The following is a 21115-nucleotide window of genomic DNA, read 5'->3' as shown; positions in this document are numbered from 1 at the left end:
GCCGCTCCCCAGACACTGGAGAAGCTGGCACCACCGCGCATGGCCAGCGCTGCCCCGAGGTTCCCTTTACTTAACGTCAGTAAATGCGAACCATTGCACTTCACGGCAACCCACTCCAGTGTTCTTGCCTGGAGAATCCCAGGGACAGGGGAGCCCAGTGGGCTGCCATCTCTGGGGTCGCACAGAGTCAGACATGACTGAAGTGACTTAGCAGCAGCAGCAGCAGTTCACGGCAAGAAGCCTCAACGCACACCACACGACACCAGAGTGCAGACTCGCTACACGGTTTCTACTGAGGCGGTTCATCCCACGTAACAGGAAAATAATCTTGAAAAGATCGCTTGGGGATAAAAAGTGGTAACCAGGATACTGAAAGGGAAAGTGAAAGCCTCTCAGCCTGCGACAGTACTCACTGCCCAGCACCTCTTGCTGAATTTTCTAGAAAAGAGAAGACACACACCCCAGGAAGAGGCTGACGCCGCTGCCCGGGTGGAAGAACCCGCGACACCAGGCCATCTGGGGGGCAGGGCTGACAACGCGAGAGTTCTGTTCGCAAATCTGGAGTTTATTTTGCTCCGTTACTCTATTAATATTTCTAGTTGGTATCTTTTTTAACAAAATGGTCAGGAGTTCTAAAATCTCTCAGAAAGTGACATGAAACCTTAAAGAAAAAAAAATAAAGATTCTGTGTTTTATGAATATAACGAACTTTTCTAGGTTGGAAAACCCCAAACACCCTCCTTAACGTGAATGCTGACAACATCTCTGCCAGGGATGGCAGAAAGGGGAAGCGGGTCCATGTGCACACTGGGGGTGGGGGCGGTGCTGGAGAAGCGCAGGGCGGGCAGCTCACACTCTGGCCAGTTCAGACCACACACCTGAACCGTTCAAGGAGCACATTCTCCAAACAAACAATTCCGGCTATACATCTCATGCAATGCAGGAGACCCAGGTTCGATCCCTGGGTTGGGAAGATGCCCTGGAGAAGGGAACGGCAACCCACTCCAGTATCCTTGCCTGGGAATCCACGGCTACAGTCCATGGGGGGTGGAAACAGTCAGACACGGCTGAAGCGACCAAGCACGCGTGTGTGCAAATGTCAAGAGCCACATCGCGAGTTCTCGATCTGAAAATCAAGTGCAGTGACGCTGCAAAGGAAACAAGAAGCAACATGGCAATGAAAGCCTCACACCCTCCATGGTGCTGCCTCCGCCAGAGACCACGGGGTCTGATGAGAATGAAGCACTCTTCTGCACTGGTTAGAACGCAGGGTTTTCACACTGGAAATCAAGCTCTGAGAGTCAAACCGAAGCTGACAGTGCTTCATACTGTAGAAAACGACTCACAGTCTGTGGATGTGGCAGGGCTGTTAACAGCTAAGATGGTAACGTGATCAGCAGGTGTCGGGCACTGGGCCACAGGCTTTATTTACGTGGGTGATCTGAGCTCATGGAATCCCTGCAACTCATAACAGTCTCAGAATCGTACCTACTTCACAGTGGAAGGAAGAGGAAGTCAGAGAGGCTGGGGGGCCTTGCGGGGCTCACGCAGGAGGCGGAGCCGGGACACCAGCTTGTGTGGCCTTCAGGTCCACTGCGCCCCTCGGCACAGCAGGAAGCCACACCACACTGTGAAGTACCCGTAGAGACGCTTTACTATGCAAAACAAGTCAGTCAAGTCAGACCCGCTACTTTCTAATCTGTTTGGAAGATACAAAGTAAAGTTCCACACACCAAAACCAAGTGTATAAGTCTTAGGACTTAGACCAAAACCAAAACAAACGTGACAAGAGTAGTTCTACTGAAGGATTCTGCAGCCGTGGATGGAAAAGTTAACCCACTGCACTGATTTCAAAATCTTTTTTATTCATTTTGCCAAAAGAAGAGAAATTAAATTGGAAAGATTAAGAAAAACAACTACCATCACTGAAAGGGACTGGCAAATCTAGCCAAGGCCACTAAAGTCCAGTTTCAAAACAAAACTATTTCCTTGATCCGTATCAGCTCATTCTAATAATGTGGATGTAACAAAACCTCTTCAAAAAAGGCATCTTGTTTAAAAAAAAAATGTTCACAACACAGACTGAAGAATTGTATCACACGGCTAGGAAAAGACCATGAAACAAAAAATCACTATTAATTTCCAGAAATAGGTACTTTATAATTGGAAGAAAAATTTGCAACAAACTGTAATCTGAATCTGGAATGCTCATAAGCAGAATGCAGTCTGTGGCAACTACATGAGAAACGTGGCAAAGGGGTTCACAACATAACAGAAAAAAAGCGCCCCAACATCCGCCAGCCCCAGGAACAGCTCCGAGCAACTGTGCAAGACACATGCTAAGTTCCAAATGTCCCTTTCCTAGAAAAATGTATGCCTACCTCTCAGATAACTGGCTGTCACTAGACTTCTACTCTTCAGTGCAGTCGCTCAGTCGTGTCTCAGTCGACTCTTTGCGACCCCGTGAATCGCAGCTCGCCAGGCCTCCCCGTCCATCACCAACTCCCAGAGTTCACCCAAACTCATGTCCATTGAGTCAGTGATGCCATCCAGCCATCTCATCCTCTGTCGTCCCCTTCTCCTCCTGCCCCCAATCCCTCCCAGTATCACAGACTTTTCCAATGAGTCAACTCTTCGCATGAGGTGGCCAAAATACTGGAGTTTCAGCTTCAGCATCAGTCCTTCCAATGAACACCCAGGACTGATCTCCTTTAGGATAGACTGGTTGGATCTCCTTGCAGTCCAAGGGACTCTCAAGAGTCTTCTCCAACACCACAGTTCAAAATCATCAATTCTTCTGTGCTCAGCTTTCTTCACAGTCCAACTCTCACATCCATACATGACCACTGGAAAAACCATAGCCTTGACTAGATGGACCTTTGCTGGCAAAGTAATGGCTCTGCTTTTGAATACGCTATCTAGGTTGGTCATAACTTTCCTTCCAGGAGTAAGCGTCTTTTAATTTCATGGCTGCAATCACCATCTGCAGTGATTTTGGAGCCCAGAAAAATAAAGTCTGACACTGTTTCCACTGTTTCCCCATCTATTTCCCATGAAGTGATGGGACCAGATGCCATGATCTTAGTTCTCTGAATGTTGAGCTCTAAGCCAACTTTTTCACTCTCCTCTTTCACTTTCATCAAGAGGCTTTTGAGTTCCTCTTCACTTTCTGCCATAAGGGTGGTGTCATTTGCGTATCTGAGGTTATTGATATTTCTCCCAGCAATCTTGATTCCAGCTTGTGCTTCTTCCAGCCCAGCGTTTCTCATGATGTACTCTGCATAGAAGTTAAATAAGCAGGGTGACAATATACAGCCTTGATGTACTCTTTTTCCTATTTGGAACCAGTCTATTGTTCCATGTCCAGTTCTAACTGTTGCTTCCTGACCTGCATATAGGTTTCTCAAGAGTCAGGTCAGGTGGTCTGGTATTCCCATCTCTTTCAGAATTTTCCACAGTTTATTGTGATCCACACAGTCAAAGGCTTTGGCATAGTCAATAAAGCAGAAATAGATCTTTTTCTGAAACTCTCTTCCTTTTTCCATGATCCAGTGGATGTCGGCAATTTGATCTCTGGTTCCTCTGCCTTTTCTAAAACCAGCTTGAATATCTGGGAGTTCACGGTTCACGTATTGCTGAAGCCTGGCTTGGAGAATTTTGAGCATTACTTTACTAGCATGTGAGATGAGTGCAATGGTGCGTAGTTTGAGCATTCTTTGGCATTGCCTTTCTTTGGGATTGGAATGAAAACTGACCTTTTCCAGTCCTGTGGCCACTGCTGAGTTTTCCAAAATTTGCTGGCATATTGAGGGCAGCACTTTCACAGCATCATCTTTCAGGATTTGGAATAGGTCAACTGGAATAGCCCTACTCTTCAGGGTACATTAAAACCATGTTCACTGACGAAATGTCAGGTGAGGATCACCAAAGCTAGCTTTCAAGGCGGAGAACGTTCCAGCAGCCTTTACCATGATGCTCGCTAGATGCGATAAACTGTGCATCTCTAAGTTAGTAAGTTTACCAGTACATCTGGGATTACCGCCACCACCATCAAACATAAGGTAATAAAGGAGCAGAGGAGTGGCACAGAGTGTTAGGAGAGCTCAGAACATAAAAGCAGCCCTGTGCCTATGAGCGCAGTGCCACCCATCTCTAAGAGAACATGTGCTCAAAGCAAGGTGCCAGGACGCCCCTGGGGAGTGCTGACCGAGGGCAGGGCGCTGGGAGGCCAGGCCGAGAGCAGAGAGCGCCCGAGGCCTGGGTGGCCCCTGGACAGGAGGCGCAGACTGAGCTCCAGGCCCACCCTGTCACCATGACCACCCCTGGGAACGGAAGGCACAACCGCGCTGCTGCCTCCGAGTCTGTTCATCTGTGAGACCAGGACCAGAGCCCACGTTGCATGTGTTCTTTCACTTAAGGATTCAGTGACAAGGCACGTGATAGAAATAATTAATGTACTTTGAAAAGCACAAAGCAATTTTTGCAAAACATAAGGAATTAAAACGTCATGTAATTAATCAGCAGCACTTGAGTTTTCCAGAGAGACCAGTGCCTGCCATGGGCCAACAGGGCCAGACGGGGCCCGGCGGTCGGGCCGCCTCTCTGTCAAAGGTGAAGCAGGACCACGCGGCGCATGGGGTCCCGGGGCTGCTTCGCTTTGCTTACAGGCGGCTCCCAGCCCTTCTCCCGAGTGAGGCTGCACTCCAGTCAGGAAGAGTGGTAGCAGGCACCACACACAGCAGCACAGGACACTACCGTCGCTCTTCAGCACCAGAGCTCACACCCCCACAGCAAGTCAAGGTTCTGCCTAAAGTAACATGACCTAAAGACGAGCACGTCACCTTCATGTGACATCAGGAGACACACCCAGGATGCGTATGCGCGTCTTACACGTAGTGTGACTCTGAGACCCCGTGGACTGCAGCCCGCCAGGCTCCTCTGCCCACGGAATTCTTCAGACAGGAAGGATTCTCCAGGGGGATCTTCCCAATCCAGGGACCGAACGGGGGTCTCCTGCATGGTGGGCAGATTCTTTACCAGCTGAGCCACCAGGGATCCCTATGTCTGTCACACACACACAGTCTCACTAAGTCACACTAACACTATAAGCATGTGCCACACCAGCCTCTCTGTTTTCAAGGTAAACAGCAGACAGGTCTGGGTTTCCAAAGCTTAGATAAAATGTAACCATTCTGACACCTGTTTAAGTTCACCAAAAAAATAAACACAAATTCTACAGAGACCTAAATTTAAAAAATCTCTACAAATTCTAATGTTACATACAATCCTTGTAATACAGACTGAAATAGTTCACCCTAAGCCTACCATATTTTTAGCAACTTGAAGTCAGAGTCTTTCATTGAATTCATTTCATAAAGAAACTGGACCAGTTCACAACTGAAACTAGCGTGTCTCCCTTTCAAGCAAGCCCTCCTCAGGGCTCCGGAGCAAACGAAGGCCTCTCTCCCCTCAGCACCTGGAACCCACCTGCAGCGCCAACGAGAAGCCACCGTCCCAGCCTGAAGGAAGTGCCTACTTTACCGAGCTCTCCGCGCCTCACAGGCCCCCGCCTGAGGCTAAACAGTTACTGTCACCCAGACTGCAGGAAGCTCAGTCCTAAGAAAGACGAGCTCATCAGCCTGGAGAGGTGAAGGCGTCCTCAAGCACCAGCTGCACCCCTGGAGCAAGAGAAAACCACGTCAAACTCAAGGCACCACACGACACAGGAGGCAGTTTCAGTTGCGGGAGTTGCAAAGGCAAGACTGGCCATCACAGGAAGCTGCATTAATGCTGACGACGGCAAAGTGTGTGCAGAGATCCAGGAGTGCGCCCCACAGGGTCACACACTCTCTTGTCCTGTGTAAGGAGATCTGTACATTTTGCTTAGGCTCCTGAATAAGCAACTGTATATTACACACTCCAATGACTCCTGGCCATGCTGTTAGTTCTCACACGTATCTCCAACCTCTGACTCCCATCTCTGGAGCCATCTCAGCAAATTCCCTAGCTACGGTCACCTTGTTTTTCTAGAGAGGGTATCTCTCCAGCGCAGTGGCAGGCTATGGCAAAGGCATGCCCCAGGCAGAGGGTTACAGACATTTAACTGAGACGCTAAGAGACCCCCACTCAGGACGCACTGTCGTCAGTGTGCAAGTTCAGAGGAAGGAGAAAAAGACAATGTAAGTCGTAGCGACGTGAACCTTCAGAGTTTTCTTTTCCACAGTAAGGCATTTATTTAGCTCACTCACAATGATACGAACCAGAAAAGGAAATGTTTGCCTTTGGAAGCTAGAGAAAGAAAACATTCATGTTTGCACCCAAAGTTATTACTAACAAACAAACAGCCTGCTAAAAACTAAAAACCTACGCTATGATATCACTACGCTACCCTTGGCCCAAAAACTGATTCAAGGGCAGTCATTCCTCTTTAGCAAAACAGTGGTCAAGAGCTTAGAAATTGCCCCCATTTTTTTGCATTTAAATTTGCATTAATAAGCTTAATAATCAAGCGGTAGTTGAAAACAAAAAGGCTTATTTTCATTATTTTAGCTGCTAAATCCTCTCATTTCCCCTGATGTTTACTTTTCCTATGCAAGATTCAAGAAACTACACGGTTAAACACAACAAAAAAGAAAAATCGATTCCATGATACAAGAACTTCCCATCTCCCGGAAAATAACCAACTAGCACACAGAGACCCCACGGACAGAGAAGCCTGGCAGGTGCAGTGCACGGGGTCGCAGAGGTGACACAACTGACGACTAACACGACGGCACAGAGACACCCGTGCTTCCCAGAAAAGGAGAGCATCGTAATTCAGATCACCTAACAAAACAAGGAAACAAGTAAGTGTCAGACCCTGTGGCGGTGAGAGCGCGAGCCCAAACAGAAGGCAGCCCAGTGGAGACCCTACCCCAGAGGGAGGGCGGCCCAGGCGGGTCACCGGCAGGCAGGCCAGGCCGCCTCGGGTCCAGTGGGAGGACCAGGCGAGGCTGCTCACAGGGGTGCTCGATGCCAGACAAGCCACCCCTCACCCTCGCGTGGGCCTGCCACAGACACTGCACTGACCAGGCGCCCTCCCAGGCTCCCCAGGTGAGGAGGGGGTCATTGCGGAAACCGCTCTGTTCTTCGGGTTCCAGCTGAACCCGTGGAGAGGGCCCAGGCCTGCAGGGAGTTGCGTCCACCCTGTTCTGTGAAGGGGAGCCCGGATGAACGGTACGGGTGTGAAGGAGCCGGGCAGCGGGCCTGCTGAGGGCGGCCGTGGGCAGAAGCCCTCAGTGTGCAGGGTCTGAGCAGGTGCAGCCGTGGGGCACCGGCATCACCGGCTCGTGGGGCGAGCCCCTCAGCGTCCAGGCTCACGGAAGAAGTGGCTCTGTGTTTCGGAAGCAGTGGAGCTGAGCAGAGCTTCCCGGCAAACCCGGCCAGGTCTGGACAAGGTTACTGAGGTCCAGGGAGGAGACACCAGCCAGTGGGGAGGAGGGGCAGAGTGGAGGAGGCAAGAGACCTCCAGAAAAAACAGGACTTGGGCTTTATGTGTGCAGACGAGAGAAGGAACGGAGAGGACTCGGGGGGAATTTTAAGGAAGCAAGGTGACTTCCCAGTGTCAGCCACGTGACAGGCACCACGGAGCATCCCAAAGTATGGGAGCCATTAATTCTACGCAATGACTCAGTACCGAGCAGCTGTTCCAGGCACCATTAACAATGCAGGGCAGGCAGGAAGGACCCCTGTCCCGAGGAGCTTAAAACCAGACCTCTCCCTGTTCCTTGTTCCTTGCGCCTCTCCTTCTTATCGTGAACTTGCCTCTTCTTGTCCCGGAGGCTGTCTCTGCTCTGAAAGCATCAGCTGGCTCAAGCCAACAATCTGCAGGTCCTCAGCCTGAGCGGTTTAACAGTCTGTTCTTAATGGCAAATAAATTCTCAGGAATATCTTCTCAACAGTGATGACCACAAGAGTGTAAGACAGGAACGTTCAAAAGCAAGAAGTGTCAGGGAGGGCCATCTTCACCTAAATGGACTTGCGGAGCTTACCCACAGAGGCCTGTGCAGGACACCAGGCTGGTCACTCCCTGAACCAACATGCGGTGTGCTATTACACACGGACGTTTCTTCCCTGACCTGCAAGGTGAACAAGCTCCTGACACAGTGCATAGTAAAATGTGCGGCTTGTTGAGAAAACGAATTTAGAAGAAAGGAGAATAATCTGCACTTAACAACAGCAGGAAAGGTAAAAGAAGTTGAAGAGGGGTGTGTGAAAGACAAAAATTAACCCCAAGTCTGAGCACTGAATGGAGGCTACTTGTCAAGTCAAATTCATAATTTTCAACATATAATGCTTCCAGCTACTCAGCTTTAACAAGGATGTAGGACCACCTCTGCCGCTTATTAATGCATTAAGTTAACAAGCAAAATACACACAACAAAGAGAACTGAACCAGACGGCACACCATCAAGCACTGCATGACTCACACGAAGGCCACCACTCAGACAAAGTGGAGATTCAGGTCTCAGCTGTATCAGAAGCCGGCACGAAGACTTCTCGAGAACTTCTGGTAGCCAAGGCTGCCGCTGAGTACAAACTGTAATAGCAAGGACTGCTGGCTGCGTGTCACTCTGCAGCCACACCCAGATATGTGAACTGGCTTAACACCGTGACACCACCAAACAAGTTTCTAAGCAGTTTTACTTTTAACTGTCACTTTATTTTGATCACATTACAGTAAAACTTACTTTACATCTGAACTCCCTCCAAACTGCATACAGGAGAGATGGCTATCATTCCTGGGATCTTTCTGGTCTTTGGCAAATAAAACGCCAGATACAATCAACACATTCACAATCAAATTTTTTTTTATCAAGTGCTTTGTAATTTATTTCGATTATTATTTTTTTATCTTTAACCTAGATCAGAACCTTATTTTCCACCCTTTCTTCAATGCTGTGTAATAGCTACAAACTTTTAGTCTTGTGTAAGACAAAGTAGAAATAACAAATGCAAAATAAATTCTAAGTGTTTCCCATGGAAAAGAAAAGTACAAAAAACATCGTATTATTTTAAGGAGGAACATTTTGTAAAATGTGCTTAGAAGCTTTTAAAAAGCATAGCATGCAAATATACAAAAAGTGCAATGACTGTTAAACATTAAGGATTTTAACCTATACTGATGAATTGCGAAATAAATACCTCTAAAGGCTAAAGAGCACACTTGAACAATTAAGTTACTGAATTCTTAATTCAAAAATAAAAGGTCAGTTTTTAGAAAGATCAATACTGCTGCTATAACTGAGATGAAATTACTTTTAAAAGGAGAAAAAAATGGATGAAAGTGCCTGAGAAGCTCATTATGATCTTACCCTCGAAAAAGAAAAATGACCAACTAATTACTCAATATAACAGCTTCATCAAACCCACTGGGGGTTTGCCTTATTTTTACCTTGGTTAGTTTATAAAGCTCATCTAGAAAACTATCCACATTTCTGAGGCTAAAATTGTGGATACATACATCATACTGTGGAAGGCAGAGAAAAAGGTGTGTTACAATCAGATGTTAATAAATGCCGTTAAAATCACAACATAAAAAACAAATCTCTTACCAGCTGAAACTCTCGACGCCGGTCGTAGGCATTCTGTATGCCACTGTCTGCCCATAATGCTCTTATAGCAGGAAGGTACTGTAAGAAAACTTGCGTTTCCACGATTCCCTGGGCGGTCAGGGGCGTCCGGGTATCAAATGCCATCAGCTTGTCTCCATTGAGCTGGTTTGAGTTATCCCCCCAAGGAATGTGGAGTTTCTCTCGGGCATCTACCAGCACCCTCATACCTTTGTTTAAAAAAAAAAAAGTGTGATGGGAGTCATTAAATATTCTCAGAGATTCGATTCTCATATTCTTTCCTTAAACTTCTTGAGTACTCTAGGCCCAGCACCTCCAAAAAATGGAGACCAACATCAAAACAAACAGAAGTAACTTCTCAGAGTGTAAAAAGAAAAATTAAAACTCCCAGTTGTTCAGTCATAAGATTAGAACCTTGAAAAGCAAACACAATTAACACAAGTGCTTCTTTTGTAGGGTTTTAACATGTTCTAATTAGTAATTCCTGGGCAGAAGGGAGTCACAAGACAACCAAAACCAGCAAAGGAAGAAGAAACCCCACTGCGTAGCCTGATGTCCAGGCTCTGAAGGTCTGCGAACAAGGCTCTGAGTCTCTCAGAGAGACTTCTATGAGACGCCAAGAAGAGACTCAGCGCCCCGTGTTCTCCCGGTCCCCGAGCACCCTGCCCAGCCCAACCCACGGCCTCCAGGACCTCAGAGCTCAGACACTTCTCCCCTCCCAAGCTTCCAATCCGGGTGAGGCTCAGGGTGGCGTGAGACTTCCCTAAAAGGAGGAAGACCAACTGCAAAAAAGCGGTGGAAGCAGAGATTTCAACTCACAGAGATTATTTCAAACCCATTATTTCTAACACCTCACTGTTACCTTTAGTCCCTGCCAACAGTCACATGACTATTAGGTCATTTGTTTAGATAACTGAAAAACCATTTGGCTGTCAATTTTCTGATCACGTCAACTCAGAAAATGCAGATGGCTAGTGACTTCATCTTATCAACGCTCGAAGTAGGTCACACTTAGGAGCCAGTGTACAAGAGGAACCAGGTGTTAAACAAAGAGCCAAGTATCTACCTAGCTATCAGTCAACAGCTGGTCCACTCATTAACAGAACCCCTTACAATCAGCTGCATCAGATACAAAGGTACCCTTGGTTAAGGGCTGACTGCAGAGTCTTGGGCCTTGAGAGAGACCTTAGATTAATTTTGTACTCAACATGAAGAAAGGATAAATTTAACCTCTTTTTACCGCTTACTGCAGAAACCCTAGGGCTGGCTGTGGTCTGTGAGCTCCTGCTGTCCTGCCCCTCCCTCGTCGTTACCCCTACAAAGCCCCCCTTCTCCATACCCCGCACCCCAAGCAGTTTTCCTACATTCAATCCTGGGAGGGAAAAAAAAAAGTGACTCGAAAGAGTAACTTAAGTACTTCCTCAACAAAATCCCCCCTTAAAAAAAATGCTGCTTGGAAAGGCTTGACATCTATTACCAATCCCTAGATAAACTGCTACCCAGATGCCAGAGGCACCCTCAGGCACCTGAAGAACCAGGCTCTGTATCTCAATTCTGCCAAAATGCCTTTTATAAAGTAGAAAACAGCTGGACACTAAAAGGAGTGCTAATTATAGCTCAAATGGCAAAAGTAACCCCCCCCCCGATTTGTCTGAAAGCCCAGAACCAAAATTCCTGTGCGTTTTTCACTTGAGAACAAAGATCAACTCGAGTTTTAAAAACACCCACAAGAGCAGCAGAACCGATGCCCCAAGCCGACACTGATTCACTGACTCAGCCTGCACGGTCTCCGGCCCTAGACCCGCTGTACCCACACACAACTCCGTTTCAGCAGCAGACTCTCCCCCACCGCAGTCAGAAGCAGAAGGAGGGTGCAAGGTGCTCGGTGATGACAGGCACACATCCTGCCCGACCGTGACACTGGAGCGAAAAACCACTGATGCTAAAACTTTTTTAGACCGACGGCATGGTGCGCTTTCCTGACGGCAGCACAGCAAACGGGACACCCTCGAGTTTCACATCCTTGCCCCCAAAGGGCCAGGAGCCTGTCACCCTTCGCCCTTGACCAGAGTCTCGGGCACAGGGTTCCGGAGCTCCGCGGCCCCGGAGCTGGGAGTAGCCCCGACCCCATGTGACTGGGCCACCAGCCACCCGGGGCGCGAGGCTGGGCGAGCAGAGCAAGGGCGCGGGGTGGCCTGGTGCGTCCGGGGAAGAGGCCAGCCTGCACCCCGGGGCGCTTCCCTCCGGCGGGGGCCGAGGCCAGCGGCGGGGTGGCGGGCCCGGGGCCGCCCCCCGCCATCCTCTCCCCCGGCCGCGCCCCCTTCCCGCGCGCCCGGCCGGGGGCTCCGGAGAGGAGGGCGGTGCCCGGCGCCGCCGCCCCGGCCCCTGGCCCCGGCGCCTCCCGACCCCAGATCCCCCGGCCCTCCGACCTCCCCGGCCCCGGGCCCCCCGCTCCCCCGGCACCCCACCTTTGATCACGTTGCTGTAGATGGTGGGGCGGAACTCCTCGCGCGCGCGCTGGTCGAAATCCTGCCCGTGGATGATGCGCATCTGCTTGAGGAAGGTGGACTTGCCGCTCTCGCCCGCGCCCAGCAGCAGGATTTTCACCAGGCGCTTCACGTAGGTCTTCTCCCGCGACAGACACTTGTCGATCTCCTTGGACTTGCGCTGCTGCTCGGCCTCGCCGCTCGTCAGCACGCAGCCCGGGAAGCACACGGACAGCACGGACCGCGACGGCAGGAAGTCCGCCATCTTGCCGCCTCGGCGGGGCCCTACGGCTCCTCCGCCCGCTCGGCGCGCGGCTCCAGCTCCGGCTCGGCGGCTCGAGGGCGGGGGGCGCCGCGGCGGCCCGGGCGCGCCGGCGGAGGGCGGGAGCCGGCGGTCTGACTCGCAGGGCGGGCCGGGCAGGGCGGGCCGGGCACGCCGCTGAGGGAGGGCGGGAGGGCGGGCCCGGCGGGGCGGCGGCCCCGGGGCGTGCGCGCGCACGCCGCCTCGCGGGGACGCGCGCGCACGCCGCGCCCGGAGACTCGCGTTCTCTCGCGAGCCCGCGAGCTCCGCCGGGCGCGCGCGGGGCGGGGCGGGGCGCGCGGGTGGGGCCCGGCGGTCACGTGGCCCGCTCCGCGGCTGCGCCTCCTGCTTCCCCGGAAGAAGCCGAACCCACCTCTGGGCCGCGCGGCTACTTTCGGGGGTCCAGGGGCTCAAAGAGCGGCCCCAGGCTCTGCTGTTTGGGCTCCCAGCGGCTCCCGCCGCTCCCACTCCCCACCCCCACTCCCCGCCGCCGGCCGCCGAAGCCTTTGGCTCCAAAGTTGTTCAAACAGAGAGCGGGCGTTTGCGGTTTCGATGCATTTTCTTCCAGTGGGTCCCTTGACACCCCGCCCTCCCGAGCCCGGAATGGGAACCGGCGTGACCCACCCCCCAGCCCCACCCTAGACCCTGCCAAGATGCTGCTTGGGGAGGAGGGGCCGGGGAGGCACCGAGACGGGCTGTGGATGCCTCCCGGACGCGGTCCGCACGCAGGCTGAAGCCGACATCTGCACGTGTGAGGTCACTCCGAAAATCCCCCCCGCACCGGACACCGACGCGGCTGTTCCCCAGAGGAAGCAGATAAGCAGACAGACCGAGGACAGGAGCCGGCGGAGGTTAGGTTTCCTGCCGGATTGCAGAGGATGTGACCGGCCAAGACTCGGGCCGGGACACCTGCAGGGCTGCGGGGCCACACGTGACACCTGGGCTGGCAGAGGGACGCCTCACAAGGACCCCGGAAGCCAACTTCTCTCTGAGCGCTCTAGTTTCAAGTGGAAAAAGCCCTCTGGGCTGGTCTGTATGGCAGTGCAGCTCCTCCCAAGAGCCTTGCCTGGGGCTTCCGGGGCTCAGAAGCTTGTGTGTGTCAGGCAAAGAGGTCAGTGCCCCGAGAGGCTCAAAAACACGTCTAAACAAAAAAATAAGTGCTAATCAGTTTGCTGGCCGGATTGGGTTAATGGCTGAGGAGCCCCATGACTCAGTAAATTGGCTGCAGTAAGCAATACCTGTGGTAGGATTATCTCCTGTTGTCCTGGCCAAGCCCATCGTGTGGACAAGCTGCCCTATACACGGTAGGGTAGGTTCGCCTCCGGTATCACTAGGCGGTGCCTCTAGGCAAAATAGATAGTAAAAGTCCACCCAGGTTGGAAGAGCTTTTTGCAGCTTCAGCTACTGTTTGGGAAGCTTGGTTCTCCACCCTTGAAAGGACAGACCTCTGCCTAGGACAGGGTATATAGCGCTGGCCCCCAAGCAGCATGTCTGCTTGGACTCCACATGCTAATCTGAATGCCACAAAGACAGGAAGAGGGAAGCCTATCAATTAGATAGCTGGCATCTTTTTCTTCCTTTTCCGGGAGTGCTCACAACATAATTGAAGCACCAAGGATCCCTCTTCAGGCAGGAAGGCTTTCCCGCCCTGCCAGTTCATGCTGTGACATGTAGACCAGCAGAGGAAGGTGTCCAGAGCCCTGCGTGTAACCTTGCGTTGAACAAGGTTGACTCATATCAAACCCCGCTGCTGGCCTCAGTGCTTCAGAAAAAAGACCTCTTTGGGCCCTGCCTGGGGTCGGGCTGCAGTTGTCTAGTAGCTTCTGTCTGGTTGTCAAGCCACCTTGAAAGTGTGAGCGTTAAAATGAGCTGGTGGTATAGTAGATAAGAGTCCTGCTGATGCAGGGGCCACAGGGTTCGGTTCCTGGTCCGGGGTCTGGAAGAGCCCACGTGCTGCAGAGCAATTGAGCCCCGTGTGCTACAACTAGTGGGCATACGGGCTCCTAGCGCCTGTGCTCTGCAGTGAGAAGCCGCCGCAGTGAGAAATGCAGGGTAGAGAAAAGCCCGTGCACCGCAATGAAGACCCAAGGGCAATTAAAATTAAATAAATAAATGAATTATTTTTTAAAATGAGCTGGAGGGACTTCTCTGGCAGTCCCTCCCACTGCAGTGCACGCAGGTTCAATCCCTGGTCGGGGAGCTAGGATCCCACATGCCTCTTGGCCAAAAAACCAAAGCATGAATCAGAAACATTATTGTAACAAAGACTTTAAAAGAAATGGTACACATTTAAAAAAAAAAATCTAAAAAAAAAAAAAAGGAGCTAGAGGTTTGATGGTTCCTCAGAAAGTTATACTTAGGATTGCCATATGACCCAGCAATTTCATTCCTAGGTATATACCTGCAAAGAATTGAAAACAGGTGTTCAAAGGAAAAACTGTACTCCTGTGTTCATGGCAGCACTATTCAGAATAGCCCAAAGGGGTGAACAACTCATATCCATCGATGGATGGATGGATGAACAGTGTGGTATATCTGTGCAGTTCAATTATTCAGGCATTAAAAGGAATGAAGTGCTGACACGTGCTACAACGTGGATAAGCCCTGCAAATGTTATGCTGTGTGGAAAAGCTGGTCATAAAAGTCCACACGGTGTAAGGCTCCGTTTATAAGAAATGTCCAGAATAGACAAATCCATAGAAACAGCAGATTAGTACTTGCCAGCAGTAGGCAGAAAGAACAGGGAGTGATTGCTTCATGAGTATAGGCTTTCCTTTTGGGGTGATGAAGATGTTTAAGAATTAGATAGCGGTGATGGTTCATTCACAGAATTTTCGAATATATGTATATTATATACATCCTATATGCATAGGGCGTGCTCAGTCATGTCTGACTCTTTGCCCATGGACTGTAGCCCACCAGGCTCCTCTGTCCATGGGGTTCTCCAGGCAAGAATGCTGGAGTGGGTTGCCATTTCCTTTTCCAGTTCTTCCCCATCCCAGGGTAGAAACCACGTCTCTTGCACTGCAGGCGGATTCTTCACCCACTGAGCCATCAGGGAAGCCCCTTGGAATTTACTAAATGCCCCAAATCATACACTTTAAAATGGTCAAGTGATGAATTTAATGTTATGTAAATTTCACCACAATAAAATGAGGTAGGGAAAACAGTAGCTTCCATAAAACAAAACTCACCGGAGTCATTTACCATTGAAGGCCCACAGAATACAATGTTCAGTGAATGAAACTGTGATTATGAGTTTTTTTTTCTTTTTTGGCCATGCAGCTTGTGGGAGTCTTAGTTCTCTGAGCAGGGATTGAACTCAGGCCCTTGGCAGTGAAAGAGCTGAGTCCTAACCACTGGATAGCCAGGGAATTCTCTGGTTATGTTTAAAGTAACTCGAACAATTAAAATTATTTGCACCAGAAGCAAATCTACTCTAACTATTGTTTCAAGTCACATTATAATGATATTAGTGAATATTATAATTTTCAGACAAATTGTTTCATAACTGAAAATAGAATCTAAAGTTTTTAAGGGAATATAGAGTCTGTTGGTTGGAATTGGATCTGCTGGCTACTGTATTTCCGATAGACACAGATGTGAATCCATCGGAAGCATCTGTATTAGCTGGTTAATCCAAGTGCAGATGAGGGTTCAGATACCCCGAGGAGGAGCTGTGATAAAAAGATTGCACGGGTAAGCGGTTAGTTAGTTGTCGTGTGGCTCTCTTCTTACTGGAAACTCAAAGTCCAGTGGCAAACAGTCTTGCTAGATAAATAATCACGGTGTGACTGACAGCGTAGAAACACATTTCCACACGACTTTTCTGCTCTCTGTGGTCACTGTATGAAGGATCAGGCCCTGTCTAGCAATACTGTCCATTCCTGTAATCTCCTATCTGTTCTTTTTTTTTTTCCTCCTTGGCCGCTCCACGGCTTGTGGGGTCTTAGTTCCCCGGCCTGGGGTGGGACCCATGCTCCCTGTGGTGGAAGCGCCGAGTCCTAACCGCTGAACCTCCAGGGCAGTCCACCTATTTGTAACTTTCTGTTGGAACTGAAAGAAAGACAGGTTTCCTATCTTAGAGTCACAGTTTTCTAAAAAGTGTGGTCTTCCCTCGTGGCTCAGTTAGTAAAGAATCTGCCTGCAATTCTGGAGACCCCAGTTTGATCCCTGGGTCCAGAAGATACCCTGGAGAAGAAAATGACAACCCAGTCCAGTGTTCTTGCCTGGGAAATCCCGTGGACAGAGGAGCCTGGCGGGCTACAATCCATGGGGTTGGAAAGAGTCAGACACGACTGAGCAGCTAACACTTTTTAAAATAGTGGCACTGCTTAGCTCGTTTGCCAGACTCTGACAAATAACTCTGGGCTGTTTACAAAAATCAGTGTTCTTCACAGAGGACAAAAATGTGTCACCCTCAGACATGTTCGAAAGAATGTGCCAGAGGCACTTGGAACGATTCCAAAAAAGGAGTTTAAAAAAAAAAGATTTTGGAACGATGGGAAACATAATTTAAATAAGTGCTTGACCTGCCAAGGTGACTACTCACTCTTCAGGATGGGACAACACCCATTTAGATGTGTTTATTTAAAAATCAGTCACATTACTGGATGGGGAAACAGTGGGTTAATTTTCTAATAAAGATGGCAACACACCCAAGGTTTTCTCTCCTTGACTCTTCAGTCTCATCACCAGTGTTATTATAATAGGTGTATTCTGCTGCTTTCTTTCAGATAAAACAGGCGTGGGTTTTTCGTGTCTTCCTTTCTGTGCGAGGAAAGGAAGGGAATTCCCTAGTCTTCCCAGAATACAGATCTTCTAAGCTGTGTGTGTGTGCTGTTTTAAATGCCCCAAAGCACTTTGACCTACTTTATGTCATTCTCTGTTCACAATAGGCTGACGGAGCACCCAGTGTTAAGCTCACTCCCTGAGCAGGAGGAAGCCGGGTGGAGAGAGGCCTGAGGACTCGCAGCCTCCCTCCGACTGCAGAGGCAGAACCAGAACCACCTCCTTTTGACTCTAAATCCAGGGCTCTTTCTGAGTCACCAGGAAGAGGTAGTTCCCTGGTGCCCAGGTGTACGAAGATCGCATTTAAGGAACAAGTAGCTAAGTTTGTTTATTTGTTGGTTGGTTACTCGGTCTGTTTTTCCAGCCCCTTTTGGGCTACATGCCACCTCAAAGTTCACAGCTCGCAGGCTGATCCTGGCTCAGTCAGATGTTCTGCACCGGAGCTCAGACTCTGGTTTGTAAAATGTTCTGGGTGACTGAGGTAGAAACAAGAAAGGAGGAGGCCGGCTTTACAGCCATATTTACGCGGCGGCTGAAACCCCAGATGGTCCCTTCATGTGAGTCTGGTATGAAAAGGCAACTTTCTTTGTTACGAAACACAACGGTGCCCTTACCAGGATAAACCTCTCATGTGGAAAGTTTTGTATGAAACCTGGCATGTGGAATTGCCTTCGTGGTGGATCTTGTTGCTGGTGTTATTGAAGGAAAACATGACTTTAATTACTGGCTGTGTTTTTCTCAGCCTCCGAGGAAGATTCGTGAGCTGCTGTTGGGCAGTCGTGACCTCTCGGCTTCTCTGGAGTCAGAAGCCTGCCTCTCAAAGACACACACCCGTCCTCGGAGAAACCCTCATACCTCGCTTGCTCAGTGCGCCGGGCGCGTTTGTGGGCAGTCTATTAATGTGACCCTAAATGCGAAGCTTTGCTTGGAAATCTGAGATTCTTTCTGGGAAGCTCAGAACATCTTGCTCACCATGCCTCCTCTTCCCTTACACTTCTGAAGGTGAGGTCGGCTTTTTATGTTGTGCTGCCTGTGAATGGCTTGCGCCTTGCCAATACCAGTAAAGGTTCTCTAATGCAGGTTCATGCAAAGATGGGCCCGATAAAGGACAGAAATGGTATGGACCTAACAGAAGCAGAAGATGTTAAGAAGAGGTGGCAAGAATACACAGAAGAACTGTACAAAAAACATCTTCACAATCAAGATAATCACGATGGTGTGATCACTGACCTAGAGCCAGACATCCTGGAATGTGAAGTCAAGTGGGCCTTAGAAAGCATCCCTACGAACAAAGCTAGTGGAGGTGATGGAATTCCAGTTGAGATATTTCAAATCCTGAAAGATGATGCTGTGAAAGTGCTGCACTCAATATGCCAGCAAATTTGGAAAACGCAGCAGTGGCCACAGGACTGGAAAAGGTCAGTTTTCATTCCAATCCCAAAGAAAGGCAATGCCAAAGAATGCTCAAATGACCGCACAGTTGCACTCATCTCACACGCTAGTAAAGTAATGCTCAAAATTCCCCAAGCCAGGCTTCAGCAATATGTGAACCGTGAACTCCCAGATGTTCAAGCTGGTTTTAGAAAAGGCAGAGGAACCAGAGATCAAATTGCCAACATCCACTGGATCATGGGAAAAGGAAGAGAGTTTCAGAAAAAGATCTATTTCTGCTTTATTGACTATGCCAAAGCCTTTGACTGTGTGGATCACAATAAACTGTGGAAAATTCTTCAAGAGATGGGAATACCAGACCACCTGACCTGCCTCTTGAGAAACCTATATGCGGGTCAGGAAGCAACAGTTAAAACTGGACATGGAACAATAGACTGGTTCCAAATAGGAAAAGGAGTATGTCAAGGCTGTATACTATCACCCTGCTTATTTAACTTATATGCAGAGTACTTCATGAGAAACGCTGGGCTGGGAGAAGCACAAGCTGGAATCAAGATTGCCGGGAGAAATATCAATAACTTCAGATATGCAGATGACACCACCCTTATGGCAGAAAGTGAAGAGGAACTAAAAAGCCTCTTGATGAAAGTGAAAGAGGAGAGTGAAAAAGTTGGCTTAAAGCTCAACATTCAGAGAACTAAGATCATGGCATCTGGTCCCATCACTTCATGGGAAATAGATGGGGAAACAGTGGAAACAGTGTCAGAGTTTATTTTGGGGGGCTCCAAAATCACTGCAGATGGTGATTGCAGCCATGAAATTAAAAGACGCTAACTCCTTGGAAGGAAAGTTATGACCAACCTAGATAGCATATTCAAAAGCAGAGCCATTACTTTGCCAGCAAAGGTCCGTCTAGTCAAGCCTATGGTTTTTCCAGTGGTCATGTATGGATGTGAGAGTTGGACTGTGAAGAAAGCTGACCACTGAAGAATTGATGCTTTTGAACTGTGGTGTTGGAGAAGACTCTTGAGAGTCCCTTGGACTGCAAGGAGATCCAACCAGTCCATCCTAAAGGAGATCAGTCCTGGGTGTTCATTGGAAGGATGGATGCTAAAGCTGAAACTCCAATACTTTGGCCACCTCATGTGAAGAGTTGACTCATTGGAAAAGACTCTGATGCTGGGAGGGATTGGGGGCAGGAGGAGAAGGGGACAACAGAGGATGAGATGGTTGGATGGCATCACTGACTCGATGGACATGAGTTTGGGTGAACTCTGGGAGTTGGTGATGAACAGGGAGGCCTGGCGTGCTGCGGTTCATGGGGTCGCAAAGAGTCGAACACGACTGAGCTACTGAACTGAACTGAACGTAGGTTCTGTTTCTCTGGAGAAGTTGACATGTGCGGGGTCTCAGCTGAGTCCTGTGTCTGCACACCCTCTGCTCCCAATCCAGTTTTCTTTCCCTCAGAACATAGACTGGCAGGCCCGGGCCTGCTGCTTCCATAAACCGTGCTCCTGACTCGGTGGCAGCCAGGTGTAGCATGGCACGCCAAAACTGGCCTTGGCCTCTGTACCCACCTGGGCGCTGACCGTCATGTGGTTAGGGCTCACCCAGGGGTGCCGAGAAGCGGTCCCAGGGGCCTTTGTCAGGCCATGGCAGCCTGGCTCCCCAGGGGCGAATAATGCCATCAACGGTCCGTCTCCAAACTCCTGTGTCAGCCACTAAGGGAAAGAACAGGCTGGCTCCCGGCAGGACTCAGGGAAAGACACCAGCTGCTGAGTCAGAGTCACAGAGGCAGAGGTCTGGCAGCTGAGCCACGAAGGCCTTCCTTGTCTCTCGCTGTGGTTACTGCCTTTCTCCTGGCCCTGGGAGGGTTGGCCGGGCCCCCACCGCACACGAGAGGATGAGGAGGGGGTAAGAGCAGGAGGAAGCGCTTCCCTGTGTGCCAGCAGCTGTGCACTCGTTTGCCCTTTCTGGTACACAGCTGGTGATGGGAAAAGTCCTTTAAGCAATGAGTTGAGGTCACCTGCTTCTCTGGTTTAGCCGTGTGAGCCAGATCAAATTGTCTGCTGGTCATTTCCTTTCCCAGAGAAGGAAAGGAGCAAGGGTGCGGGACCCTGGGGAGAACTCACTGAACATAGCGTGCCTCACTTTTCCTGTCTGTAAAATGGGAGTTTGATGATGATGGTGGTGGTGATTTTTACCTTTTGGCCACATCGAACAACGTGAGATCTTGGTTCCCCGACAGGAGCTGGAACCTGTGCTCCCTGCAGTGGAAGCTCGGAGCCCTGAGCACTGGACAGCCTGGGAAGTCGCCCGGGATAAAAGCGTTTTCTTAGGGAGACACTGCTCCTGGTGAATTTCATGCCATCCCAGTCCAGTGCTGGCCATTTTTCGCATTTGGCCCCTGATGGTAGAGAACACCCAGGGTTCTCCCTGCTGTATTTCCCAGGCCCTCGCCCTCTATCTCACTCCTTTCCTTCCAGGACCTCCACCCCTACTCTCATCTCCCACCCCACCTCCCCACCCTGTCT

At 49.9% G+C, this 21115-nt stretch overlaps 1 protein-coding gene and 1 long non-coding RNA gene across 2 annotated transcripts in view; one reads left to right on the top strand and one right to left on the bottom strand.

Annotated features, from left to right (window-relative positions):
• The window catches only part of GNA13 (G protein subunit alpha 13), a 33039-nt gene extending 20455 nt beyond the window's left edge, over positions 1-12584 (bottom strand). The window contains exons 1-2 of the mRNA XM_086355824.1: positions 12080-12584; positions 9594-9820 (exon numbers count right to left, since the gene is read on the bottom strand). Of these exons, the coding sequence (XP_086211950.1) occupies positions 9594-9820; positions 12080-12362 (510 nt within the window). The 5' untranslated portion in view covers positions 12363-12584. The remainder of the gene's footprint in view (positions 1-9593; positions 9821-12079) is intronic.
• A 161-nt stretch (positions 12585-12745) lies between these two features.
• Positions 12746-20766, top strand: LOC147350932 (uncharacterized). The gene is made up of 2 exons (XR_015147007.1): positions 12746-13509; positions 17297-20766. It is a non-coding gene; the product is annotated as an uncharacterized LOC147350932 (long non-coding RNA).
• The last annotated feature ends 349 nt before the right edge of the window (positions 20767-21115 follow it).

This window comes from Bos grunniens, chromosome 19 (assembly GCF_055505025.1).
Source record: "Bos grunniens cultivar Pamir isolate PY7600 chromosome 19, Bosgru_T2T1.0, whole genome shotgun sequence".
Classification (NCBI taxonomy): domain Eukaryota; kingdom Metazoa; phylum Chordata; class Mammalia; order Artiodactyla; family Bovidae; genus Bos; species Bos grunniens.
Note: the sequence above shows the minus strand (reverse complement) of the source record. Positions and strands in the feature narration are given on the sequence as shown.